This window comes from Paramormyrops kingsleyae, chromosome 4, assembly GCF_048594095.1.
Source record: "Paramormyrops kingsleyae isolate MSU_618 chromosome 4, PKINGS_0.4, whole genome shotgun sequence".
NCBI lineage: Eukaryota > Metazoa > Chordata > Actinopteri > Osteoglossiformes > Mormyridae > Paramormyrops > Paramormyrops kingsleyae.
Window position 1 is genome coordinate 22705507 of NC_132800.1, and position 27620 is coordinate 22733126.

General features: G+C 44.9%; 1 protein-coding gene and 1 long non-coding RNA gene across 5 annotated transcripts in view; one reads left to right on the top strand and one right to left on the bottom strand.

Annotated features, from left to right (window-relative positions):
• The window catches only part of LOC140588782 (uncharacterized), a 46795-nt gene that overhangs the window by 3808 nt on the left and 15367 nt on the right, over positions 1-27620 (top strand). The window lies entirely within an intron of this gene.
• On the bottom strand, positions 550-26793 carry LOC111840192 (junctional cadherin 5-associated protein-like). Of its 4 annotated transcripts, none has more exons than XM_023804752.2 (5): positions 26643-26776; positions 26224-26285; positions 13097-13418; positions 4005-7822; positions 550-3001 (listed from the first exon to the last, which is right to left on the bottom strand). In XM_023804752.2, exons 3-5 carry the CDS (start codon positions 13321-13323, stop codon positions 2967-2969), a joined length of 4080 nt encoding a protein of 1359 aa, XP_023660520.2. In that variant the 5' UTR covers positions 13324-13418; positions 26224-26285; positions 26643-26776; the 3' UTR covers positions 550-2966. The 4 variants fall into 4 exon arrangements, with proteins under 4 accessions (XP_023660520.2, XP_023660519.2, XP_023660518.2 ...); XM_023804751.2 differs by having other exon boundaries at positions 26211-26285; XM_023804750.2 differs by lacking the exon at positions 26224-26285 and having other exon boundaries at positions 26643-26793.

A 27620-nucleotide genomic window follows, 5' to 3' on the forward strand; every position in this document is an offset into this window, starting at 1 on the left:
TTCTGCAAGATGGAGGATTCATATCACTGGCTTCATATCTTTATGGCTTCCAAGAAAGCAGTTCTTAATTTACGGTCCCAACGGACATAATGGCTTTCCGAGACCCTCTCAGTGATGTCACAATCGGATGATTCTGTAGGGAAGCAGAGCCCCCTCTGCACTAAGATCTGCTTGATAATGTCCTGCTTATCCCACAGCACAGTTTCCATGGAGGTGCAAGAGATCTGGATAAGCAGAATACCACTAGGTGATTCAGAAATGTATATCCTTTGTAACGATGAGCTCTGGAAGTCAGACTGTTTTGGCAAGGGGAGGGGGCGTGAGGGTTTGGCACAGGTAGTCCTCTCTGAGTTAACCTTCACCAGTGACTGGCAAGCTGCCGGTAAAACCTGGGCACCCCCCTGCCAACAGAACCCTCCCAGTGTGAAGGTGCCACAGCCCCCAAACGGAACACTGGCAGGGGCTGCGCATTCAGTCATAAAACAACACACAGGCAAAAGAGTCTAAACGGCGACTGCGACTTTACGGAGCGGAGGCAGACACGAGGCCTACATGCAAAGAGTTTATTTATGAACCTCGTCATTTTACAATGGTGGCACATCATATGACCATTTCAGTTTGCTTTGCATGTTTTATGAATATAAAAGGTATAGATGTACCTCAAAGAAAAAGAAATGACTTCCATTTAATATACTCTAAAAATATATTTCGCATTTAAGTACTTGGCATAGATTTGTAAATAAAAATATGCGATATGAAAAATAATGGTTAGTTATCTGTTAGATCAACAGCATACCAAATGCAAATATATATTCGTCTTCCCCATGTTTCATGCAAGGAAGGGGACAAATCTGCCAGTGTACAAAAAAAGCACTAAAATTTCATATGAAAATAGACAATATTACTATAAGGTGTGTACAACAGTCTATGCTGCACGTTAGCCTTCAATATAAAAGATTAATGATCCATACAATGAAGTGAAAAAGAAAGTACACCCTCTTTCAGTTGTCTGGCTTTACTTTTCAAAATAACACTCAAAAGATGTGTAATTTTTCACATCACTGTAACTCCAATGGCTGGCCTACAGGGCCAGAAGATTGCAACATTTTGTGACTTGGGATAACCAGCAGATTCAGCGGCAGAGATGGTTAATGAGCTGAGATGAAGCTCTCAGGAGAAGCAGTCACCACGAAAGCCCCACCACTACTTCTTCCTCAAAGAAGTGTAGTGGAGACTGTGAACCAATCAGTTAAACCAGGGGTTTTCAACCTGGAGTGTGGGACCCCCTGGGGGTCAGTGTAGGAACTGCAGGGATGTGTCACAAATTGAGGAAACTTAAGTACAGTCATTTGGTTTATGCAGAATGAAAAAATATATATATATATTCTAAGGACACCTTAGAAGAAGAAACATTAAAGCACCTCCCCCCATCCTTAGTTCATAATTACATAGTTACCATTAGTCCCAAATTCTGTTTTTTCTTTTGTAGGTCTCTCATTTAAGTTTAAGGCTGAAAACCCCTGAGATAAACCCATATATCACAGGCCTCTTTGCAAAAATATGGGAATAATTTTTATATGCGTAAGTCCGACTCAGTTGCTGGATTGTTTTCTAAAAGGCTGATCAGATGTTTGTAATGGCTACAGACGAAAATGGCTAACACTGCAAACACAAAGCCTTGCATAGCGACTCCATGGTATTCAGCTGCATATGCGCCATATGTGTACAGATACACAGCTGCAAAAAAGTATAATATTTCTACATGGTTAATTTGGCAAATAGTATTGCACAAAAGTCTCAAATCTATTTCCTCGTTAATGGAATTTATGAAATAATTACTCTCACTGTATTTGACATGAAGCGGCTTCTAGTGTTCACATTAAATTATTCCTTCAAAATTACTTACATGTGCCATAAAAATAATTTGGTTTTCAGACAACAAAGGTAAGTTATTAAATCACTCCTACATTCATGTTCATTCTAATGATTTCTGAGATGCATAAATCTGCATGAATGTACAGGATTTCTAATATTAATCATTTTCTTATGCCTAATCAAATCGTGTCAGCATAGATTAACGGCCATGACCTGTTAGGGACAGACAGGAATGTGACAGAAAGCACACTGCAGCCATCCACGCATGCAAAGATTAACATCACCTTTCCCCATTCACTGTTCTATAAAATTATATATTTCATAATATATAACTACTGTAATATACAGGCATAATGTATTTCCAGCTTGATTAAAGTGGGTAAATAAAGTATGGTTAAATACAAAAATAGTTAAAATATCCTTTAATTTTTACATTGTATAGCTTGATTAGGATTTAGATGCAATTAAAATAAATACTCTGTGAAAAGTAATTTGCTTGTCATTTGGGTGCCCCCCCCCCCCCACCCAGTCATTTATTATGGCCAGAGTCATAAATTCCACATTCCCTACGTGGCAATACCCAAAAGCCCCGCACCTCCCACACTCAGAAACGGCTTCAGCTTCGGTGGGATTTGTGATACAGAACTGAAGCACATAACAGTGGAGCATGATTATTATAGCCAATTAAATATAAACAAACAAGAATCCGCGAAACTTTCCAGCCCTGTCACTGGTAACTGTGACGGTGACGCGGCCGGATCGTCTGGAGAACCGGGGGCTCGCGGTCTTGCTGGAGACGAACTCTCTGTCGTGTTGGCTTCAGGGAGATTAGGGCAGGGGATAGAGGACTCATGACTGTGCAGTGTAATTGCATAACGCTGGCCAGTCAACATGGCCATATGTGGGGGGGGGCCTACTCCGTGTCGGCCGTGGAACAGTTCTTAAGCCTGGAGAGGAGCGTGAACATCGCTTATCTCGAATAAGAAGGCCATTGCTGAGCCATGGGGACGAGATGGGGGGGTGGTTCTTGTGGGGAAGAAGAAGCGTCACAGTGCGGGGACTCCATCTCCGGGTGAGGTGGCGATTTGGGGCTAAACTCTCTCCACGTGGCTGGGGTCATACGGGTCTGGGGGGGGTACAGCACACTGTTAGGGCAGATCCCGCGAGACAAACCGCAGCTGAAACACCTACAAAAGGCAGGCAGAAGTCACAAAGCACACAAAGCATGAGAAAAAGAACATTATGAATCGTTTATAAAAACTCTATAGACGTAGTCAAATCTGCCAATAATCTGTCTCTTACTGGTCCAACAGCAACGACAATAAAATCTACCACTCTAATCAAAAAAGTACAATCTCTAGCTAGGTTTATTCCAACCCAGCATCAAGTTTACATGCACCCGTGAAAATTAATGCCTAAACGACCACGGGAACATGAATTAACACTGAAAAAAAAAATGTTTGACCGCGATTAGCGTTGAAAAAAAAATGGAGAATATCCCCATCTAGTGACAGAAGTAGCTCACTACAGGCAAAATTTCAGAACTATGACAATCATTCCTTTTGGTTATGGATACTGTGTCTGTCATCGGACCACAAGGCAAAACCAAATGGCATGTAAAGCGTAAGTAATATTCATAACGATACTTCCTTTATCCTTCTCTTCTCCCAATGCACCTATTTCTAAAACCATTTTGCTATTACATATTTCATGTCAGCATAAAACAGGAGTCTCCAACTCCGGTCCTGGAGAGCTACTATCTAGTAGGTTTTCTGTCCCACTTGGCTTCTGATGAGTCACACCTGCTCCTGGTATTTACCTGAGAACTAGTGTGACTCATCAGAAGCCGGGTAGGATAGAAAACCTACTAGATAGTAGCCCTCCAGGACCGGAGTTGGAGACCATTGGCATAAAAAATGGGACTAATCAAGTTGGACCTACCTGAAAATGTACGTAAGTCTGATTTATGACTGAATTATAAATTTTCCCCAAGGACACCTTGTCATAAAGCAATGAATATCTATAACTTTGTTACAAAGTTTCCTTTCATAAGACTTCAAAAATATGATCCTATATACAAAAAGTAGTGCAACATGAACATTGACGCGGCTCACGCTGCCCGTTCTGACCTGAGAAGGATGGCATTTCCATGTCTTGCATCAGAGTACTGTCAGGTGGGTAACAGAATTCCAGCGTGATCTCTCGCTTGGCGACCGTGCCCCCACGGGACGGTCGGCGAGTCCGGGAGAAGTCCTCTGACACCAGCTGCTCTTCCATCTTGGTCCCATCTTCCACGTCCCCTTCAGAGCTTCTAAAAATGAGGTGTCTTGACTGGGGTTGCTGAGCTTCCCTGACCCTCTCTGGATCTGTTTGGCAGGATAATGTGCTGTTCAAATCTTGTAACATCTCAGGTGTCATGGAGAGGCCACTGTGGTTCTGGTAGATGTCGCCAACCCTCTGAGACTCGTCGTCATCACTGATAGCCGCGCACATTTTAATTTCATCTCCCAGGAGCTCATCTGGAAGTCCTGGATCGAGATCCAGGCAGTTCCCCGAGCTATCCCCAGCTGTCAGTGTAACTAGGCCGTCTTCACCAGTGGGGACGGCCAGCTCCACATCCAGCTCCTCTTCATTAGCCTGTGTATCTTTAACCTCTTTACTTTGTGTGATTAAGTTCTGATTTTCACTACCACTTGTCTCCGGAACTTCTTGGCTGGGGAAAGCCACACCCTTCCCTGAACTTTCAATCATCTCTCTCTCTCCTTTCTGGTCCACCACAAATAAAGACTCTGCGGGCACTTCTATTCCCAATATCCGGGCCGCCCTCTGCTCTATCGGCTCATTCTCTGGAATGCCCTCAGCACATTTGACTTCATACAGAGTGCTCAGATCCTCTGGCATGCTATTTGTTTTCGCTTTGATATGGAGACTCTCCAGGTGCTCCTCCGATAATGACAGTTGACTCCTCCAGTCACTAGTTGTAACACTTACTCCTTTCGAGTTCTTTTCTTCGGTTAGCCTGTTACTCACAATCCAGATGGGACCCCCTTGGCCACGAAGCCTGTGACTTTTCAGCACATTCACACTCCTCACCCCACTGAAACGTGGGATACGGTTCTTTCCTGTCCCTTCTGTCTCTGTTGTAGAAAACCAGCTCTCCTGTTTGGAATCAGAACTAAAGGCCTTGCACGAATCCTGAGATATTACATCCATGTCTAGAGGTCTTGATTTCACTGGAACTGTGGTGGTCCAGGCTTCAGATTCATGTGTCAACTGTAAGGAATGACAAAAATCCTCAAACTCAGGAGGGTATGACAGTGCAGAGACATCGTGCACAGGCTCCTTTGCGGCCCACTGCACATTACTGGAAGGCAGTTCGGTAAAACCGACATCTTTGTTTAGAGACACGGGGACACTTGGTTTAGAAACCCATTTGGGTTCAGTCTTTTTTATCATCTGACCAGGAGTTCTATAGTTTGCAAAGCTACCTTCTGACTGGACAAGAACATCATTCTGCAAATGGTCGCTAAAGCTCACCGCCTTAGCCACGGGTCTGGAAAATGCACTCTTCCCCTCCCTGTATTGTGGATCGCCAACGGCAGTCCTGCTGCGGAATGCGGATGTAGCTTTCTTGTGAGATTCCGCAGATAACCTGCTTTCCTTTGCTAGCTTGCGGACCGGCACTTTGTCGTTTCCAGTGTTATTGCCGATGGTCCTGCACTCCAAAAGGTCTCTGCATGCCGCGTCGATGTCTTCCATGCACTTGTCAACGCTGACTTCTTGGCTGAACTGGTCCTGAAGCTCCTTGTTGAATGATTCAAGTTCCTCAATTGCATCCCATGGGCGTCGACCAACCGGCTTCAGCATGAACTGACCAAAGGCTTCTTCACCATTGCATAGAGCAGGCACAGCTTCTATATTTCGCACCAAGAGGCTGTCTTTCTCTTTCTGCTTCCTAGTCGGACGTCCCATTGGATCTGTGCTCCTGTTAAGCCAATCTGAGTATGTTGAGGTCTTGGAGAAAGCACTGTTACTAGAGGGCTGCAGGGTCTTCTGGCCCTTCATGGCATGAAAACTGTACATGCTGCTATAGTCTGTCGTAAGGCTTCCTTCCACATTGGTGTCAGAGACAGGCTGGCCCTGGTCTTGTGCTTGCAAACTCAAGCAGCTGTGAGAAGAACCCTCAGTGGCCTCTGAGGAGGAGGTCTGTGTCTCCTGGTCTCTGTACTGATCTCCAGGCCAGGAGCTGGAGTATCGCAGGCCAATGTGTTTGCTGGGCTGGAGGGACTTTGTTGGTACTGACTCCTTCAGACTGGACTTCCCTATAGATATCCTATTTGTCGCACCATTTAAAGGTAGTGGCAGCTCCAGACTTGTGGAGGATGTAATTTGGAGACTTTGGTTTTGCAAATGGTCCATGCTTTCAGTGCTGGGAGCACTTTGTTCTGCTGGGTCTGGCAGAGTTTCGTTGTTATTCTGATCAGAATTTTTCCTATTAGACTGCAAATGAACAGGAACTGAAACCAGGCAGAATATGGTCTCGGATTTCCGTTTTACTGGTTTTGTGGTCTCCATTGCATCTGGTGAAATGTTCTTCAGCTGTGCTGATGAATCAGAGAACTCTTGGTCTGCACTTCCATTCTGCCTGAGTTTTGCTGTCTGTATTTCTCTGTGATACTCGTTACAGTTTTGGTCAAATGTGATGGGATTATCATTCCCACTGTGCAAGCCACCATACCACCCACTGCTGCTGTCATTCTCATTAACTGATATTTTGCTAACATCTGTGCTGGGAATTAGCCCCTCGTTGGGGAGAAAGGCACTATCATGAGAAGACTGTTCTAACACTTTAGCATTGGGAATCTCTCGGTGGATGTTTCTGATCTTGTCTGCGTCGGTCAGAGAGTTCCCACACTGTCCACCTGAGATGTGTCGCAAACGTGGGTCATTGAACGGCAAGTACTGCACACATCCTAGATGCTGATCCCAGTACCCCGGGTTAGTCATTTTTTGGCAAGGAACACTTCTGTTTCCCTGGTAGTCTATCCAAGAACCTCCCCTTGGCCTAGAGTACCACTTCAATGCCTCCCAAGTGCCTGGATGCAAATCCCCCTTCAATCGGAAGTGGGAAACTTCATCGTAGTTTTTTTGATCCCTCTTCTGATTCAATGGCCTCTTGTAGGAAGGTGGAGGAATATACCCTGGAGGCCCTAATCCAGAGCCTGCAGGCTGGTATGTTAAGCTGTCCTGCCTCATCTCCCCAGTCTTCGACCAACCGCCCAACTTGTCCCCGGATCTGCACCTGGGCCCTTGGTCTCCGGCGAGCATTTCGGAGCTGTTCCGCGTCTGCTGGTGGGCGTCGTAGGAAGGTGGCTTGACCGGTCGGCCGAACCGGGGCAAGAGGGAAGCGTGGACAGCTGGCCGATACCTTTCTGCCAGCAAGCCTTCGCTGCTCATACATTTGTTGTGTTTACCGTAAGGTCCGAGGAAGGTGGTAGCATCGACGTGCTGGCTGCCTATGATGGGCATGGCCTGAAGGCTCTCTGATAAGAGCTCCCTGGGGAGAGACTGGGATTTCCCTTTGCTTCTGGAGTGGACGGAACTCTCTGCAGCCTTGGTGTAGTGCTGCTCTCGAGCCCATCTCTCGCTCTCTCCATCAAACAGCTGCTGCCCCAGGCCTACCGCCGGCCTCCATTCTTCTGTCCCCAAGCTCTGCCACTTCCTGTCTGCCACTGTCCTCCGTGGCTCCTGTCCCTCCGCCACCTTCGTCCTGGGCCACCCCGCCTCATCCCAGCCCTGTGGCTGAACCCTGTACTCTGCCCCATGTGGCCCCCGCATATCGGCGTGGTTCAGCAGGACACTGAAATCCTGGCCCCTCCTTCTCCAGTAGTTCAAGTCTCTTTTGGGTTTTGGCTGGCAGGTCGTTCCAAGCTTTCCGTCACAGGACCTGCAACGTAGTACCAAAAGTTAGATTGCTTACATATTTATACTAATGATAAATTTCAGTAAGAGGTGAGGTTCTCATAAATACAGATAAATGGGGAACATACAGCTAGTCCATAAATCTCAGACTAGGCCAGTTGAAGATTGGGAAGCTTATTGTGGGTTAAATGTCACCCTAATCTGTCTCCTGGTTCCAGTATGACACAAGGTACTATCCTGTTGAACCTATTCTCATGAAACAGCAAAAGCCTATAATATAGTTTTAACATTGCCAATGAAATATGCATAGATTAATTAAACTCCATTCATTGCAAAGATTCTGGTCACCAAGTGTGTTATAACACTTCATCGATAATGAAGTAACGTTAGGGCTATATTTCTGTGTCCTATCCGTCATTTAGCTTTGCGTTCGTTTTCTCATTGGGAAAGGGGATGCGAATGAACTCGCATACAGGCTCAGAAACAACCGCCAAATTACATCACTAACATGTATTAAAACTTATCGTTAAACTCCTTATATAAATCAGGGTGAGCAAGAGACGGACCCTTCGCCAGGCTCTACAGTACATGCCGCCCCCTCGTACCCACGATTGCATACTGTCGGGTCTGCAAACTTCACCCTTGTCGTTCTGTTAAACACCAAAATAACACCATGTGTCACTTCTGCCGCCCTGCTTATTGGCTAGCGGTGGGCAGTGGGCAACAGCGGTTTCCAGCTACCACCTGTGTGGCATCTCCCCACAAGAGACGAGTGTGTCTCTCTCTCTCCCCAAAGCACAGGGGACACAATCACTATGTAACATAACTTCTTAAATACCGAAATCTGTAAAATGATAGTATCATACCACTTTTTGGTGTTGTGATATGATACCGATACCGGTATTTCAAACGATCACAGGGTCCCAATATGCCTGGGGAAATCCTGGACACATTACACATCTATGACAGGGGAACACACAGTCACGTTATGCAAACTAAAAAAAACACTGTGTTTTTTGTCTGCATTAGGAAACCAGAGGACTGAGCGAAAACTGCACACATACATTGCTTGGGGAAAGAATCAAAGCCAGAGTGAAGGAGGTGTGAGGCTGCAGTCTTGCCCATCAAGCCAGCGTGTTGTGTTACTTATGCTTAAATTTAGGAGAAAACCTGAAACCACAGGATTGGCTACCAAACCAACTGGGAATCTCTGGTTCTGTGTTTCACAGTGGGCTTCATGTAGGATGTTGAGGATGGAATCTCTCACGGAAGTGGGAATGACTATTGGTTTTCCTCTGAGGAAGAGTTGCCAGCTTCTCTTGGGCCAGTATGCTCCAAGCTCTGACGGGAGGAGGGATTTCTCTGGTCACCCACCTCCAAAGCAGTAATAACACAGAAGTTTTCTGGCTATTATTTGCTTCTGCTTTGCTTCAGTAGTTTGAGGAAGCTACACGAGAAATTGATCACAAAGAAGCCTACAATGTGATCTACTTAGATTTCCAGAAGGCCTTTGATGTTGTCCCCCACAAACGGCTCTTGCTTAAGCTCAAAGCTGCAGGGATTTTACGAACTGTAGCAGCTTGGATCGAAAACTGGTTAACAGACAGGAAGCAGCGAGTAGTTATTAGAGGCACAATGTCGCTGTGGGCCTGCGTTCATAGTGGGGTACCGCAGGGTTCAATTTTAGGACCATTATTGTTCCTAATGTAAATTATTATTTTAATAATTCGTTAAAATTATTATATTGACACCAGTACATACAGTAAACGGGTTTGCAGATGACACCAAGGTGGGTGGTGTAGCAGATACTAAATTTGCAGCACAGAGGCTACAATCTTGATTTAATTAGTGACTGGGCTGATACCTGGCAGATGAAATTTAACGTAGATAAATGTAAGGTAATCCATGCAGGGAGCAGAAATATAAAGTACAGATATTTTATGGGTTCCACTGAAATAAAGGTAGCTGATTACGAGAAAGATCTCGGTGTGTATGTTGATGCTTCCATGTCCCACTCTCGCCAGTGTGGGGAAGCAATAAAAGAGGCCAATAGAATGTTGGATATCTCTAGGTGTGTGGAGTTGATGCTACGATTATACAATTCCTTGGTGAGACCTCACCTAGAATATTGTGTGCAGGTTTGGTTACCATGCCTTAAAAAGGACATTGCTGCCTTGGAAAAGGTTCAACGTAGGGCTACAAGAATGATTCCTGGTCTTAGAGGAATGTCTTATATTCAGAGGTTAGCTGAGCTGAATCTGTTCAGCCTCACGCACAGGAGACTAAGGGGGGACATGATCCAGGTATATAAGATTCTAACAGGTCTCGATGCTGTTCAGCCAAATGGCTACTTTAATATTAGTTTAAATACTAGAACTCATGGCCATAGGTGGAAATTAGTGGGAGAACATTTTAAACTGAATTTGAGAAAACACTTCTTTACACAGCGTGTAGTGAGAGTATGGAATAGTCTTCCTGTTCCTGTAGCGGAAGCTAAAACCCTGAGTTCCTTTAAATCAGAGCTAGATAAGATTTTAATAACTCTGAGCTATTAGTTAAGTTCTCCCCAAACGAGCTTGATGGGCCGAATGGCCTCCTTTCGTTTGTAAATTTCTTATGTTCTTATGTAACATCGTACAAGAGTCTACATACACTTTGACATCAGCCACCTGTTCTTTCTCTGCTTGAGTGGAAGTGTACTTCACTGGTGCTCAGTTTAAGGTGTCTCCTGTAATTAACTGCTTACCGAGTAAGTGCACAGTGTCATATAAGATCAGCCTCCATGTAAACCCCAGAATTCAAGGAGGAAGTCCTTTCAGTGCTCTGTAGGAACAGCAGAGGCTTGTGACCTGTCTCTAGTGTAAACTTCAGACTGGGCAGATAAGAGGATAGATATTCAGATGCTGGAGTGGCTGTTAAGGCCTCCTTCAGAATCACTGAGGGAAGATCTTGCAGTGACCTCATAAATGATGCAAAGGGGGGCAGAAACTTCTTCTGGAGAAATGTTTGAGGTTGACTGGGATAAGTGGCTGAAGAGAGGGATGAATGATTGATTGGTTTTGGAGAGATTGCTTTCTTTTCTTAACTGCAGGCCCTGTCCTTGTTTTTGTTGTTTGTTTAATGAAAATAAAAATAAAAAGTTATAAAGAAAAAGAAACTTCTTCTGGTAGTTGCCGTGGCCATCACTCTGCAACACCACATTCCATACTCTCCAAAATGGCTCTGGGAGTTAACGCTGCAGAGGTGATTATGTAGCCTACAAACATTATTTTGTCTTTGGCAAACCTTCACTTGTCCTTCAGGGTTAGTCATGCCCGAGTCTTTGGAGAATACAGTATAGCCTGGTATTGTCCTCCTCCAGATTCTTGATGTACACAAGGTGCATGCATAGCATATCATGCCCTCTCACTCTACCAGTCCTTGGGCAGGATTGTTTGGTTGCACAGAAAATAACTCTTTTCAAAGCAGGGTGCCAAATGAAACCAGTGAAGGTAGTGGTCAGGAAGGCAATGGAATTTCCTAAAATCCAGATCTAGGGTCCAGTTTTGCAAAGACTATTCCTCCTGAGAGCATTGCCAGTCTACTGCTGGAAGGATGTGAATTGGTGACCCACTGGGAATCCACCACCCACCAACAGTCCTGTTTCAGAACCTCACCAACTAACAGTGGCAATAGGCTTTACACGGTTAGCCCAGAAACCACCCGTGGGGTAGACTGATAAGACTCGGCCGGTGTCTATTAATTACCCCAATCAGGGGTGGTGACTGTCTTCCCCAGTGCAACATAAAGCATCAGGGAGAAGACCCAGGGTAAGTTACCTGCTTATGCTGTTTCTCCAGCACCACATCAAGGGGAGCACCCTAAAACGAGCATGCTAAGGCAAGTACCCTGAAGGGAGCACTCAGAAGGGAACCCCCTAAGGAGAACACTATAAAGGGAACACCCTAAGGGGAGTACCCTAAAGGGAGCTCTCTAAAGGGAACACCCTAAGGAGAACACTCTAAAGGGAACACCTTAAGGAGAACACTCTAAAGGGAACACCCTAAGGGGAGTACCCTAAAGGGAGCTCTCTAAAGGGAACACCCTAAGGGGAGTACCCTAAAGGGAACACTCTAAGGAGAGCACCCTAAGGAGAGCACCACCACCCTAATCTGTCACCAAGGGACCCATGCCCACTCACTATGGCTGAACCAGCATTCACAGACCCCCATTTGGTGATTTCCCCAATCCTCCTTTCTGCAGATTCTTAAATAAACCAGTCCCCTCTTGGACGTCCTACATATCCATATCTCCAGCCATACTGACAAAAGCTGTAGTTTCCCCTGTGTCTTGGGCACACTTGGTGACCTTTGATAACATTCCCATAATCTCCATGCGTTATACCTTATCTCACAGTGGAAGGCAAGCCATGTATGTTGACAATAGAGCATTTGAGACTGCTCCAGGTGCCAACTCAGTTCTGCAGTACTCTTCCTCAGCCCTTTCAAGACTGTGAGGTATCTGGCAATAAACTATTCCTGATTAACTTGAATTGTGTGAAAACACCTGATTATTTGTAGAGCTTCTATGGCTTCGACAGTCTGGTTACTACATTGATGTCTTGCTTGGCTGATCTGTCTTTAATGCTTCACCTTGCCCTCGTAGCTCCTTAGCTTGTCATCCATGAGCTGCTAAACTTCCCAAAAACTTCAATCAGACATTTCCAGACAAATCAACCCTCCGACTCCTGGAAGCATGCTTCTATCTCTCCTGTTTATCCTGACACCTTGTCATGAATGAAGAGACAGCTTTATGTGAGAAAATAGGGAAGTTTGGAACAACTAAAGATTAGAGTATAATCACACTCACTTATAAGTGATCCATTACATAACATTTTCCATTAACTGAGCATCATTCCTAAATAATAATGAACTGACTCTATTGTATGTTATAAGAGGCAGCTGGTCAGAGCAGCCTGACAGAATAAAAGATCCTGTCCTACGCAGAACACAGAGATACGTGTACGGTTTGAGGTGTGCTTTGAGGTCATGGTGCTCATGATGTTCGACTACTGTAGATACCCCTTTCGGCTTATGTGTCGTCTGCAAGCTTCTTTCCACAAGCTCCAAAAATACCCCAATTTAATTGTTCACGGCCAATTCACGGACAACCCAAACCATGAATGTGAAATTTGAGAATCTGGAGGGGCGACTATTCTTAAAGGCGATATCTCATTTTTTGTCTGAAAAACTATCTTGTCACCCCCAAGGGCTTCAGAGCAATGAACTTGCCTGTCATTGATGGTATGAAATGGACTCACCTGTAGTCTCCCTGGAGTTCTACCTCACTGCTACTGGTTTCCTTGCTTTTCCAGTTCCTCTCCCCATATTCGCTGGTATCCTCCCTATGGCTGTCCACTTTCCCATGGCTGTCTGACGTTGACCCTCTCTCTGCGACCTCAAGACGGTGACCCTCGCTGGACGAGGGTGCGTTGTTCCTCGGTGGCTTGTATCCATGGGAGATCAGGAGGTCCTCCACACTGTACATGGTGAACTTCCACCCTTGGCAGAGTGGGGCAAGAGGTCCACACCGTCGCTCTCAGAGCTTAGGGATTGAGCGGCACTGTGCACTGTCGGCCATCACTGAGGAGACACAAGAAGGTACATGAGACCCAAGGCACTGCCAGACATGGTAGGTTTTCATCCCAGAACTTCTGTTGACCTTCTAACCATACAAGTAAATCGTGTGTTGAAGCACAACATCTGCTACCCATCTTTCCCTACACATCAAGGAAAACCATCCGCAGATCTCCTAATTACTTATCCAGTAACCAGGAATCCAGCATAGAGTTGAATACTAAAATTTTGACTTTAACCCCAGCTTTCGTACATAGGAAGCAATACCACATCAATACACTAAAACATTCTCATTTAAATATTGCATTGCTTTGAAATAAACAGGCCAATTCATGGATTAATCCAACAGCAATAGCCTATAGTTTACTTTTAACATTATCATTGAAATATGCACAGACAATTTAAGGTCTATTCAATGCATAAATTCCAATATCAATTTGGCCTCAGCTCTTATAAAACCTAATCGATAATACAGAAACGTTTGGGTTATATTTCTGTGTTCTGTTCATCATTTTGCCTATTTTTCATCACTAGAGAGACCCGCTAAACATGTTTCTGGGAGTAATGTATCACGACACACGTTGTATAGAGCACTGCTGTGGATGGGGCTACGTTGCTGTCTATCGGACTTGCCGGTCCAACGGATCCCACGGATGCTCAATACATACTCGGCTGTCTACATGATGCATCTGAAAATGGGATTCAGTCGACCTTCTTCCATTGCTCCAAGGCCCAGTTCCAACATTTACATGGCCCTTGTAGGAGTTTTCAAAGGTGGACAGGGGTCAGCATGGGCACGCTGACTGGTCTGCAGTTGCATAGGCCCGTACGCAACGGAGTCAATGCGCTGTCAGAGATTGGGACTTGAGTTCGCGACTCGAACTCGAGATGCACTCCAGTCACTCTTAACGTGACTCCCAACTCGATTTGCAACACATTATTTTTTGACACAAGCTGAAAGACAAATCAGTTTTATACATTAAAATAAAAATCGCGATTTACTTTAACATGCATTTACTTTAGCGGCACGAGATCACATCACATTACCATAGCTGAGGGCGGAGTCCGGCTTGGTTTGGTCTGGCTGCCTCGTACACAGGAAGCTTATCTTTTGTGAATTATATCGGGAAAGGTTTCAGTTGCGTGTGCGTGTGTGTGTGTACACAGTTGATTGTTGCTGCCAAGATTGGACCCTCTTTCGGCAATGTTTGTGATTGTTCACACTAATTAAAGTTTTGCTCATAAAAATGTTAAAGTGTTCTGCTCAAGGGATGTTTTCATCAATGTTATTTTTGAGAAAGTATTAGTTTTAAAATCTACATTACAAAAGTGCTTAGGTTCTTCCAAAAATTGTATTGCTTCAAAGGCATTTGAAATAGGGATTACTTTGAAAATGTATATAAGCCCGAGGAACTATGAGACAAGCAGTTTTTTAGCTGATTCCCATTCAGTCACATCAGTTACTAATAGAAACAAACAAATCGGCGGTTAAAGTTTTTATAAATAGTAATGTCAAATTGGAACCACAATGGAGACTTCAGATTTGACCCGGACTTTAATTTTGTGTCTCGTCAACATCTCTGTCCTGTGTGCCGTGATACATTACTCCCGCGATCATCATCAAAATTATCTCCCCTTTGTGCCACAGTAGCCCTTCTGTTGGTTTGTGCCAGATAGGATAGCCTTCGTTCACATCCCAATTTGACGAATTCTGGTCGCTCAACATCCCATTAGCAGTTCATCTGTAATTAGTTAACTTCGCATATCTCTATGATGTCGTAATGACATGTGAGATCTGTATCTCAAAGCCAACTATATGTGGTCTGTTAAAATCCATTTTGGCCATCTTTACTGGACAAGACTTATCTTCAGCATCAGCCACAAAGTCCAAACCCTTCTGGAACTGCTCCACACACTCACAACCAGCATCATGAAATCGAGAGGAAAGTTCATCGCTACTTAGAAGACAAAAAAGAAATGCCTTTTGATATTTCACACATATACACAAATATACATATCATACATCCATTCACATGCACATTACACTATAATACTTAGTCAAGATCAAGCTTGAGTATGCTATGCAATCTCATAAATGGGAAGGCACATTTACTGTGCAGGTATCTGGTGTTCTGCTGAACTTTGTACAGTTAACATCTCGCACCAGTCAGCCACAATTTTCTGAACGCTAATTGTGTTTGTCTCGACATTAAGGTTATCCGTCATGGAAGGCCATACATGAGTTCCATTCTACAAATCCGCACTTATTTTTGACTCAGCAAAGTCCTGTGTAGTTCCCAGTCACTACTCGGTAATCTCTGTTATGTCCTCCAATACAGATACACTTGCAGCAGAGCCCTGTGGTTCACTCAAGGCAACAGTTTGTGTTGTCTGCATGTAAATAACAGTTCTTCAGAAGCCTGTGCTGGCATCTCCTTTGAGCTTGGCTACAGTAATGGGGGAGGGTATGATTTTCATGTCTTCCAGGGAGACGGTGGGAAAAACCACAGCTCCAATACAAACGTTATTTATGGAAATGTTTAAATACTAGCGCCCTCTACCTGTGATGCATGGAAGTGCAGAATAAAAGAGTGATACTTTATTAGTCCCTGTGAGGAAATTCCCTTCATTCCTACCCCGTCTTGCTGTATGTGAGACAGACAGATGAGAGCGAGCTTACGAAGGGTGAAAGAGCTTGATCAGCCAGCGGGCAGCATGCTTGGAGCTGGCAGTTAAGGGCCTTGCTCAAGGGCCCACGGACATGTTACTGTTCTGCTGAGGCCGGGACTCAAACCAGCGACCTTCTGATCACAGACACAGAGGCTTAGCCCGCTGGGTCACACAGCATACACAGGTCCCTGCAAATGACTCCTTGAACTGAATACAGTGAAATCCTGTTATAGTGGACTTGCTTATAACGGAATTTCGCTTATAACGGACAAACAATTTGGTCCCCAGGGCCGCTTTTAGCTGTAGTTTTGTTCGGCTATAACGGACATGCAGCTCCACCTACAAGGCGCGTGGCGTGCCGGTGACATGCAGCGCAGATACGTACGTAGTCGGGATTATTAATAGTCATGCATCTGGTCAGGTAAAGTTGGATTACTACATGTACAATATAATAATCTATACCACAAGTGTGTCTGCTGGGGTGTGGCATGAGTAAATGGTGTCCTGTAGTTGTGTTCTAGGCGAACAGCAACTCTGGATACACATTGTGGACTGTTTTGCCAGGTCCCTTGATGTCCGTTACAACGGGATTTTACTGTATTACTTATAATAAACACTCATGTGTTCACCTTGCAGATGAAGTTCATCCAAGTTACTAAGCTCCTCCCTCTTATACAGCGCCTAAGCATTCCACAACAAAACCGTTGACGCTTCATAGGATAAACTGTAAGGGCAATTATACAGAGCCTGTAAAAGCGGTAAAAGCCCAGGCTGGGAGTTTTTGGGAACGTCAGCGTTTTACAGTCCAATCTGGTCGAGTCAGGACATCCCACATACTGAAGAGGGAGGACCTGAGGCCTGCAATTCAGCTTTTGGGGGAGCTGTGACATATCATTAGCATGGTGAGGCATTTTGACTTGTGTCAAGATTTCCAAAAATACACGGAGTCACTTTTAAAATAGAAGTAATTCCCAAATATCTTTTAAAAAAAACATTGCTTGGACTAAAAACCAGATATGCTTTTCCCGTAAAGGCTGTCAGACGGATACACGTCAACCGAACTGCAGTGAAAACAGGGAGTTCGGTGATGGCTAACTTGTGCATTTTAGTGAAAACCATGAGCCATCAAAAAGGACTCTAATCTTACAAAATAATGCTTGCAGCTAAACGGGCACTGAAAAAACAACAATCTGACCAATAATGTCTGAAACTATAGAATATAACTGTAACTTTATTACCAAGGGTCACAGCAGAAACCCCCCATGGCACATTCGTTTATAACCAGGAAACGAATGCAGGGAGGCAACATATATATTTATATGAATTCAGATACACCTTCACAGCTGGTGATTTCTGATACTGACGTAAACTTTTTCCTTTAGTTTAAGCACATCACGATCTGTGTCACAGCCAAAGCAAAGACAAAAAATAAAGTAAAATGTGAGAAAAAATTGAAATGTTAGACTTGATAAGAAATAAATTTGGTTAAAATGCATACAGTTCACGTCGTATACATGAGCGCCCAGTGCAACGCGTGTCCCTGTAGAGTTTCTGAACTTCTGTATGTAGCTGAATGTTTTGTATGTGGCTAATTGATGTTTACGTGGCTTCAGTCAATAGGACTCACCAACTGCCAGCTAAACTCTCTAATCACAAAGTGTACATAGGTGACTGAGTAATTAATAGATGAAATTCAGACTGAAAGGAAGGACTTCAAAGAAGAAAATTTCCTTGGGCAAAATCTGAGATGTCCCTCAGAAAAGTTGTGGCAAAATCTATGGTTCATCATACCATGAACTGTTCCATTCAGTAGATGCTGTATAAGTGTACCTGAACATTCTCTTTTTAGATTTCAATATCACTTAACTTGAAACTGAAATAGGTAAAAAAAAAAACACCATAAACTGTTTAAACTACCAATTCATACAGTGCTTGAATCAGACTGACATCCTGAGTGTTAGTGGGTTGTGTGGAAGGTCATTTTCCTGCAGAATACTTATGCCACCAACACATACTGGTCACTGGTTGCAGTTACAAATGCTCCGAGTATCTTATTGGCTGCCTGTAGTTGATAACTTACCGCTACTCCTGAACTACGCCTGTTGGTCAGGATTTTATTGCCCCAAAACAGTGGACAATCAGTGACAAAAAATTCCAAAAAGTTACAGAAGTGCTCACAAAAATTTATAATGGAACACTGGGATTCTGACTGGTCTCCTGTAGGGTCGGCCTGTAAGCTCTCTCGCAGCCCACACTGCCCCCCCCAGGACTGGTCTGTATCATGTTCATTAACACCCATCACAGGCCTGCGGTTCCCAGACACGGTAGCGTCGTGGCGTTTAAGGCAGAAAGGCTCAGATCAAAAGGGTTACTGCATGTCACTGATTTCCAAACCGAACATGGACTTGACAAATCAGTCAGGAATGCATGACACCACGGTTAAAATTAACAAAAGGAAAGACCTTTGTAAGCAGTATTAAATAATGCAGCTTTCTTGTAGTGTTAGAAGCTCATCGTAATACTACTAAGAGATGAGCTGAAAAAAGCACTAATATGCCACAAACAAATTTCATACAGTAAAATACTCTAACCCCACAGTGTCGAAAGAATGCCCCAGTAAAATACCCTAATCCCTGTGTCGACAGAATGCCCCAGTAAAATGCCCTAACCCCTCAGTGTCAACAAAATGCCCCAGTAAAATACCCTAACCGTAACCCCTCAGCGTCGACAGAATGCCCCAGTAAAATACCCTAACCCCTCAGTATCGACAGAATGCCCCAGTAAAATACCCTAACCCCTCAGTGTCTTCAGAATGCCCCGTAAAATACCCTAACCCCTCAGTGTCGACAGAATGCCCCAGTAAAATACCCTAACCTCTCAGTGTCTTCAGAATGCCCCGTAAAATACCCTAATCCCTCAGTGTCAACAGAATGCCCTGTAAAATACCCTAACCCCTCAGTGTCGACAGAATGCCCTGTAAAATACCCTAATCCCTCAGTGTCAACAGAATGCCCTGTAAAATACCCTAACCCCTCAGTGTCCACAGAATGCCCCAGTAAAATACCCTAACCCCTCAGTGTCGACAGAATGCCCAGTAAAATACCCTAACCCCTCAGTGTCGACAGAATGCCCCAGTAAAATACCCTAACCCTAACCCCTCAGTGTCGACAGAATGCCCCAGTAAAATACCCTAACCCTTCAGTATCGACAGAATGCCACAGTAAGATACCCTAAACCCTAACCCCTCAGTGTCAACAGAATGCCCTATAAGATACCCTAAACCCTAACCCCTCATTGTCAACAGAATGCCCTGTAAAATACCCTAACCCCTCAGTGTCGACAGAATGCCCTATAAGATACCCTAAACCCTAACCCCTCATTGTCAACAGAATGCCTTGTAAAATACCCTAACCCCTCAGTGTCGACAGAATGCCCTATAAGATACCCTAAACCCTAACCCCTCAGTGTCAACAGAATGCCCTGTAAAATACCCTAACCCCTCAGTGTCGACAGAATGCCCTATAAGATACCCTAAACCCTAACCCTAACCCCTCAGTGTTAACAGAATGCCCTGTAAAATACCCTAACCCCTCAGTGTCGACAGAATGCCCTATAAGATACCCTAAACCCTAACCCCTCATTGTCAACAGAATGCCCTGTAAAATACCCTAACCCCTCAGTGTCGACAGAATGCCCTATAAGATACCCTAAACCCTAACCCCTCATTGTCAACAGAATGCCCTGTAAAATACCCTAACCCCTCAGTGTCGACAGAATGCCCTATAAGATACCCTAAACCCTAACCCCTCATTGTCAACAGAATGCCCTGTAAAATACCCTAACCCCTCAGTGTCAACAGAATGCCCTATAAGATACCCTAAACCCTAACCCCTCATTGTCAACAGAATGCCCTGTAAAATACCCTAACCCCTCAGTGTCGACAGAATGCCCTATAAGATACCCTAAACCCTAACCCTACCCCTCAGTGTCAACAGAATGCCCTGTAAAATACCCTAACCCCTCAGTGTCGACAGAATGCCCTATAAGATACCCTAAACCCTAACCCCTCATTGTCAACAGAATGCCCTGTAAAATACCCTAACCCCTCAGTGTCGACAGAATGCCCTATAAGATACCCTAAACCCTAACCCCTCAGTGTCAACAGAATGCCCTGTAAAATACCCTAACCCCTCAGTGTCGACAGAATGCCCTATAAGATACCCTAAACCCTAACCCCTCATTGTCAACAGAATGCCCTGTAAAATACCCTAACCCCTCAGTGTCGACAGAATGCCCTATAAGATACCCTAAACCCTAACCCCTCAGTGTCAACAGAATGCCCTGTAAAATACCCTAACCCCTGTGTCGACAGAATGCCCTATAAGATACCCTAAACCCTAACCCCTCATTGTCAACAGAATGCCCTGTAAAATACCCTAACCCCTCAGTGTCGACAGAATGCCCTATAAGATACCCTAACCCCTCAGTGTCAACAGAATGCCCTGTAAAATACCCTAATCCCTCAGTGTCGACAGAATGCCCTGTAAAATACCCTAACCCCTCAGTGTCGACAGAATGCCCTATAAGATACCCTAATCCCTCAGTGTCGACAGAATGCCCTGTAAAATACCCTAACCCCTCAGTGTCCACAGAATGCCCCAGTAAAATACCCTAACCCCTCAGTGTCGACAGAATGCCCAGTAAAATACCCTAACCCCTCAGTGTCGACAGAATGCCCCAGTAAAATACCCTAACCCTAACCCCTCAGTGTCGACAGAATGCCCCAGTAAAATACCCTAACCCTTCAGTATCGACAGAATGCCACAGTAAGATACCCTAAACCCTAACCCCTCAGTGTCAACAGAATGCCCTATAAGATACCCTAAACCCTAACCCCTCATTGTCAACAGAATGCCCTGTAAAATACCCTAACCCCTCAGTGTCGACAGAATGCCCTATAAGATACCCTAAACCCTAACCCCTCATTGTCAACAGAATGCCTTGTAAAATACCCTAACCCCTCAGTGTCGACAGAATGCCCTATAAGATACCCTAAACCCTAACCCCTCAGTGTCAACAGAATGCCCTGTAAAATACCCTAACCCCTCAGTGTCGACAGAATGCCCTATAAGATACCCTAAACCCTAACCCTAACCCCTCAGTGTTAACAGAATGCCCTGTAAAATACCCTAACCCCTCAGTGTCGACAGAATGCCCTATAAGATACCCTAAACCCTAACCCCTCATTGTCAACAGAATGCCCTGTAAAATACCCTAACCCCTCAGTGTCGACAGAATGCCCTATAAGATACCCTAAACCCTAACCCCTCATTGTCAACAGAATGCCCTGTAAAATACCCTAACCCCTCAGTGTCGACAGAATGCCCTATAAGATACCCTAAACCCTAACCCCTCATTGTCAACAGAATGCCCTGTAAAATACCCTAACCCCTCAGTGTCAACAGAATGCCCTATAAGATACCCTAAACCCTAACCCCTCATTGTCAACAGAATGCCCTGTAAAATACCCTAACCCCTCAGTGTCGACAGAATGCCCTATAAGATACCCTAAACCCTAACCCTACCCCTCAGTGTCAACAGAATGCCCTGTAAAATACCCTAACCCCTCAGTGTCGACAGAATGCCCTATAAGATACCCTAAACCCTAACCCCTCATTGTCAACAGAATGCCCTGTAAAATACCCTAACCCCTCAGTGTCGACAGAATGCCCTATAAGATACCCTAAACCCTAACCCTAACCCCTCAGTGTCAACAGAATGCCCTGTAAAATACCCTAACCCCTCAGTGTCGACAGAATGCCCTATAAGATACCCTAAACCCTAACCCCTCATTGTCAACAGAATGCCCTGTAAAATACCCTAACCCCTCAGTGTCGACAGAATGCCCTATAAGATACCCTAAACCCTAACCCCTCAGTGTCAACAGAATGCCCTGTAAAATACCCTAACCCCTCAGTGTCGACAGAATGCCCTATAAGATACCCTAAACCCTAACCCCTCATTGTCAACAGAATGCCCTGTAAAATACCCTAACCCCTCAGTGTCGACAGAATGCCCTATAAGATACCCTAACCCCTCAGTGTCAACAGAATGCCCTGTAAAATACCCTAATCCCTCAGTGTCGACAGAATGCCCTGTAAAATACCCTAACCCCTCAGTGTCGACAGAATGCCCTATAAGATACCCTAATCCCTCAGTGTCGACAGAATGCCCTGTAAAATACCCTAACCCCTCAGTGTCGACAGAATGCCCTATAAGATACCCTAACCCCTCAGTGTCGACAGAATGCCCTATAAGATACCCTAACCCCTCAGTGTCGACAGAATGCCCTATTCGATACCCTAACCCCTCAGTGTCGACAGAATGCCCTATAAAATACCCTAATCCCTCAGTGTCGACAGAATGCCCTATAAGATACCCTAACCCCTCAGTGTCAACAGAATGCCCTGTAAAATACCCTAACCCCTCAGTGTCGACAGAATGCCCTATAAGATACCCTAAACCCTAACCCCTCATTGTCAACAGAATGCCCTGTAAAATACCCTAACCCCTCAGTGTCGACAGAATGCCCTATAAGATACCCTAAACCCTAACCCCTCAGTGTCAACAGAATGCCCTGTAAAATACCCTAACCCCTCAGTGTCGACAGAATGCCCTATAAGATACCCTAAACCCTAACCCCTCATTGTCAACAGAATGCCCTGTAAAATACCCTAACCCCTCAGTGTCGACAGAATGCCCTATAAGATACCCTAACCCCTCAGTGTCGACAGAATGCCCTATAAGATACCCTAACCCCTCAGTGTCGACAGAATGCCCTATTCGATACCCTAACCCCTCAGTGTCGACAGAATGCCCTATAAGATACCCTAATCCCTCAGTGTCGACAGAATGCCCTATAAGATACCCTAATCCCTCAGTGTCAACAGAATGCCCTATAAGATACCCTAAACCCTAACCCTAACCCTAATCCCTCAGTGTCAACAGAATTCTCCAGTAAAGTACCTGCTTAAAAGAGCAGATTTTTAACCGGGAGTCCTCTGAGACCGTAAATATGACTAAATGCACTGTCGATATTATCCCTAGTGTAAAATTAATTTTAAATTAATTTAATGCAAGCTCCCCACCCCGAAGAGAGAGAATTAATGACCTCCCCCCTCCTTCCCCCAAGTCCTTAAATACTTTTATGACCATGCATTACTGAGAGGGAGTCCCTTGCTCTGGTTCATTTTTATCCTATTTTTAGTCCTATTTGTCTAAGAGAGGCTGAAAACAGGTGTGTTAGAGTTTGCGGGGGGGAAGGGGGGTTCCTCTGCATTACACAGGTCACAAGTCACCCACCACACCTGCTTCTGCTCATTCATAAAACTACCCCCTAGCAGGATAATGCCCGACATGAACGCGCCGTGTGCATCTCCCACAGAAGGCTTTTTGCTGACGACGGTGTTAACGGCCTCCTGCTTACACGTGTCAGGCACGGCCCTACATGATGGCCTGCACTGCCTCCCTACACTGGCCACCAGCCACGGCTTACATATCATCCACCTGATCCACCCTGGCCAGCCTACAGCCCCCCCTGGTGGCCAAACGAGGCAATTCACTGTCCACTGCAGAGCCCTCCAGCAATAATCTGTGGCACTAATTTAAACCCAGAGCCTGTAAGATTCAGTGCCTGGGAGGATCACTGGCTGACCAGCTTGGAGGATCCACTCAGACATCCTGTTAATGGTGAATTAAAATAAACTGGTCATCTAGTTATTTAACCAAAATCTCTCATTCCTGTCATTGTCTATCAAAAAACGCACCCCTTTGATAAACTCACTAAAATGAGGACTCAATCCAAGGCTTGTTTAGCCATTAGTAACTTTGTGTAGGAAAATATGAGTCACAGGGAATTGAAGTGGTTGGTGTTTACCATTTCTAACCCTTAATATCTAAGACGTTACAGTTAACTATGCCGTATAAATCATGAAATAAAACTGAATGTTTTTTTATCTGGCCGGTTGAGTGTCTTTTAGAGTAGCTATTTGGTTGATATGCTGTGAAATTAAGTTTTCCTCAGCAACTAATAATTTACCACCAGAATAGCCCTGTGACTGTCACTTGTCACAAGGCTTTTTAAAAAATATATCAATGACCCATTCTGGGATCCTGACCATAATGGAAGAATAAATTGCACACTTAAGCCTGAAAGTGACTGAAAAATCTGAAAAAGTCATTAAAGGTTACATGTAGAAGGTTGAACTTGTCTTCTCAATAAACTAAAACGTTCAGAGTTTACCTGTGTGGTGGCATTGCATGGAAGTCAGGAATTCAGCAGAGAGCAAATGATACGATGATATATCAAAACTGCTGCAATTTCATAATTTTGTTCATAATGTAATTTAATCCAGACATACTTTTTAGGTTTGTTTTTAAGGTCCTCTCAGCAGTACCCAGAAATTCTGCCGTAAATTCATGCTGAACTTTGTGCAAAAATCAGAGCCGTAAAACAGAATCCCACAACTGGAGCCTTTCGGCACCAGAATCCGACACAAAGCGTCTGACGTCACCCTTGGCCTGTTCCCCATTTAAAGACACATGTGTTAAAAGACTGACTATGCGGTGCTGAATCCCAACCTGCCTCCAGGGAGTGTTGCGACTCGCCTAATTCACCGCAAAGCTTTGCTCCAATCGGCACTGGAATTGCTCAATCAAAATAATTTAACAAGCTCCGAGTCGCCATCTAACAGTGCAGTTTAAGTACAGTTTAAGGCTCCATCTAGCTCATTTGCTTCTATTACCAAACAATCCTCCCCATCTGTAAAAAAACAAAATAAAAAAATACATATTTAACTCTACCTAAACAGTTGCTATTTATTGAAAAATATTTTACATACAGAGCATCGTGTACCATGCTGGCTTAGTAAAGTGTACAGCTTTCATGTATACAGAGTTACGACCCACCCCCACAAGAAGCCACGGATCACAAACATCTTGTTTCAACTTAGGCTGTCTGGCCGGCTGTGGACCAGCGACGCCTGCCGTAATTATGCCTACAGAAGAGAGATGATCTCAACACTTAGCATCCCGAGCTGATGACACAAGTAAGGAAACGACTGGAGCGCGATCCCCGCTCAGAGCCGACCGCCTGCCAAACTAAACGACCCGGCACGAATGGCAACTGGAGTCACCGGACGGCACTTCGAAGGAAAACCGTCGGGCGGGAGAAAGCCAGGCTCCCCGTTTACCGGAAACGGTTGTCGTGGTGCCATCTTCCCGTCTGGTACTTTGTTTACTGACGAACTGGTGCCAAGACTAGTACGGCAGACTGGGTATCGGCCACACTAGTCTGTGAAAGCTGACAGAGGGAGACAGAAAGATAATCAGACAAGCTGAGGTACGTGGGCACAGAGGTGACGAGCTCCGAACGGAGATCCTGCAATAGTACCTCCCCATCAGAACAAGGTCAACCACAGCAAGTGGAACTGCATTTTGGGCACAGCAGTACAGCAGTAGCACCACACACACACACATACAGAGAGAAAGAAGGAGGAAGGGAGAGAGAGAGAAAGAGAGAGAAAACTTTGTTGATTTTGGGCCAAGTAACTGGCTTGAATGCAGTTACTGTTACATTGCAACCCGAAGTTGTTGATCACGCACCTGCGCGGCACGCCTGGTCCCTGCTGTTGAACGGCTATGCCAGTTTGACAAAACCTTTACAAATTACTGCAATTCCATTGCTACAAACAATAATACTGTACTTTTTCGAAAATGTCAGGCTTACCGAGTGTCACATCCCAGTTGTAAGCCCCCGCCCTACGACTCCCCTCCGAACTTAGTTGTGGAGAGTTAAGGCGAAAACTCCCGCATTGGGATTCGGAAGACGCCGTATTGAAAATACTGTTTCACCACAGTTAAAAACAGCCATCATCTGTCAAATAAAGACGTTTAAGCGACAAATCCAACATCAGTATACTACTTAAAGAGCTGCAGTCAGTATGCAGGCTGCAGATAATGTAAAAAAAAAAAATAGGCTTGATCAATAAAAAATATATGCAGTGTACCTGTCCTGTTGGGTTTTTAACATAAATGCACCCAATCAACCCAAGTAATCAAATTACTCACGGTACATACGCACCACTGCAGGCAAAGGGACAGCAGGAGAAGATACTCGCTTCCTGGACGCCGTAACTTGAAAATCTGTTTGTAAAAACGGTGCCTGACAGCGTACGATCACATCCCGCTCGGCGGCGCGCTCACGTCCCGACCCCAGCGCAGGGGATCGCAGATATGCGCGCACGTCGGGGGCTGGGGGGTGGTGGTGGTGGTGATGGTGGGGGGGTCCATACGCCGTAACTAAAAGGCGTGAGACAGCCGCAACTTTAAGCGCTGCGATTTTTACGTGCACGTTTCCCAACGCGAATCATCCACTTGCATTTTACCCCAATCTTACACATAAAAAAAAAACCATAGAAGCCGGGATGCGAGAAACGCCGCCCGACGACCCCCCCCCCAGCTAATTTAAACGAGCCCCGAAGCACAGAGCGACCCACGTACCTGAAAGGCGTCCGACGCCGCTGTCGCAGATCCCCCCACCCCCCAGTGCTGGGAGCGGAGCGGCAGCCCAAGCTGAGCATGTCTATTACTGGGGCCGGCAGAAAAAACGGGAAGGGGGGGTGAAACGGCATTTTCCTCACCACTGTGCACTCCTCGCTGTTGGTTCGTCCCAAAGTGGAGAAGGTTGGGGGCACTGATCATTTCGTCTATCTAAACCTCCGCTGTGTTAAAAGGGGGGGGGACCCCAATGATGACAGTTTTATCATGTACTGTAGAACTGAATCTACAGTAAAAACTGCACGATGTGTGACCCCGTAAATAAACTTTTAAAATATTATCTATAGTAGAAAAAGCATCGATGGATGGATGGAAATGTTCTGGGATAGAAAAGTAGTTCCCGTAGCCCCCAGACAGGACGGAGAAAGGGGGGGGGGGTCCGGAATATTCACACGTCTAACCAGACATGAGAGAGACGAAATCAAATCATCTGCTGTAACTTCTCAAGCTCAAAGTTACTGCCAAATACAGCAGTCCTTCATTTAGCGCTTGCTTTACATGAAATGGTCTCTTTTAATCCTGTTAATTTCATTTTGGGTATTTATGGAGGTCACTGCTTACGTCTAAAATAACATCTCATTTATTAGTATATTTATTGAGATGTTTTTAAAAATGCGGTTGCGTCTGCATTTGACGGCCTCACTTATAACGGATGTGACTGGGCCCCCGGAGAGTAATTACTCCGCAGAAATCACACGACACGGTGGCTAATGATTCCGACAACTCGGCCTTAGAAATAAATCTTGGAGAAGAAAGTCTGGACCAGCAAGTTCGCATTTATACGCTAGAAATGTAAGTTTAAAGGCAATGTAGGACAGCACGCAATGTCTGCATAAAATAAACGCATTTATCTTCTGGTGCGTTATTTATTAATGATGACATACACATACAATACAAGCAAGTGTTCTGAAACGGTAGCTT

Excerpts from the sequence above, each read along its gene's own strand:
- LOC111840192 (XM_023804750.2), bottom strand. The coding sequence starts at position 13,323 with ATGTACAGTGTGGAGGACCTCCTGATCTCCCATGGATACAAGCCACCG. Across the intron at positions 7,823-13,096 it reads GAACTCCAGGGAGACTACAG|GTCCTGTGACGGAAAGCTTG; the intron begins GTGAGTCCATTT and ends ACTACGTTGCAG. Across the intron at positions 3,002-4,004 it reads GGAAATGCCATCCTTCTCAG|ACCCGTATGACCCCAGCCAC; the intron begins GTCAGAACGGGC and ends TACCCCCCCCAG.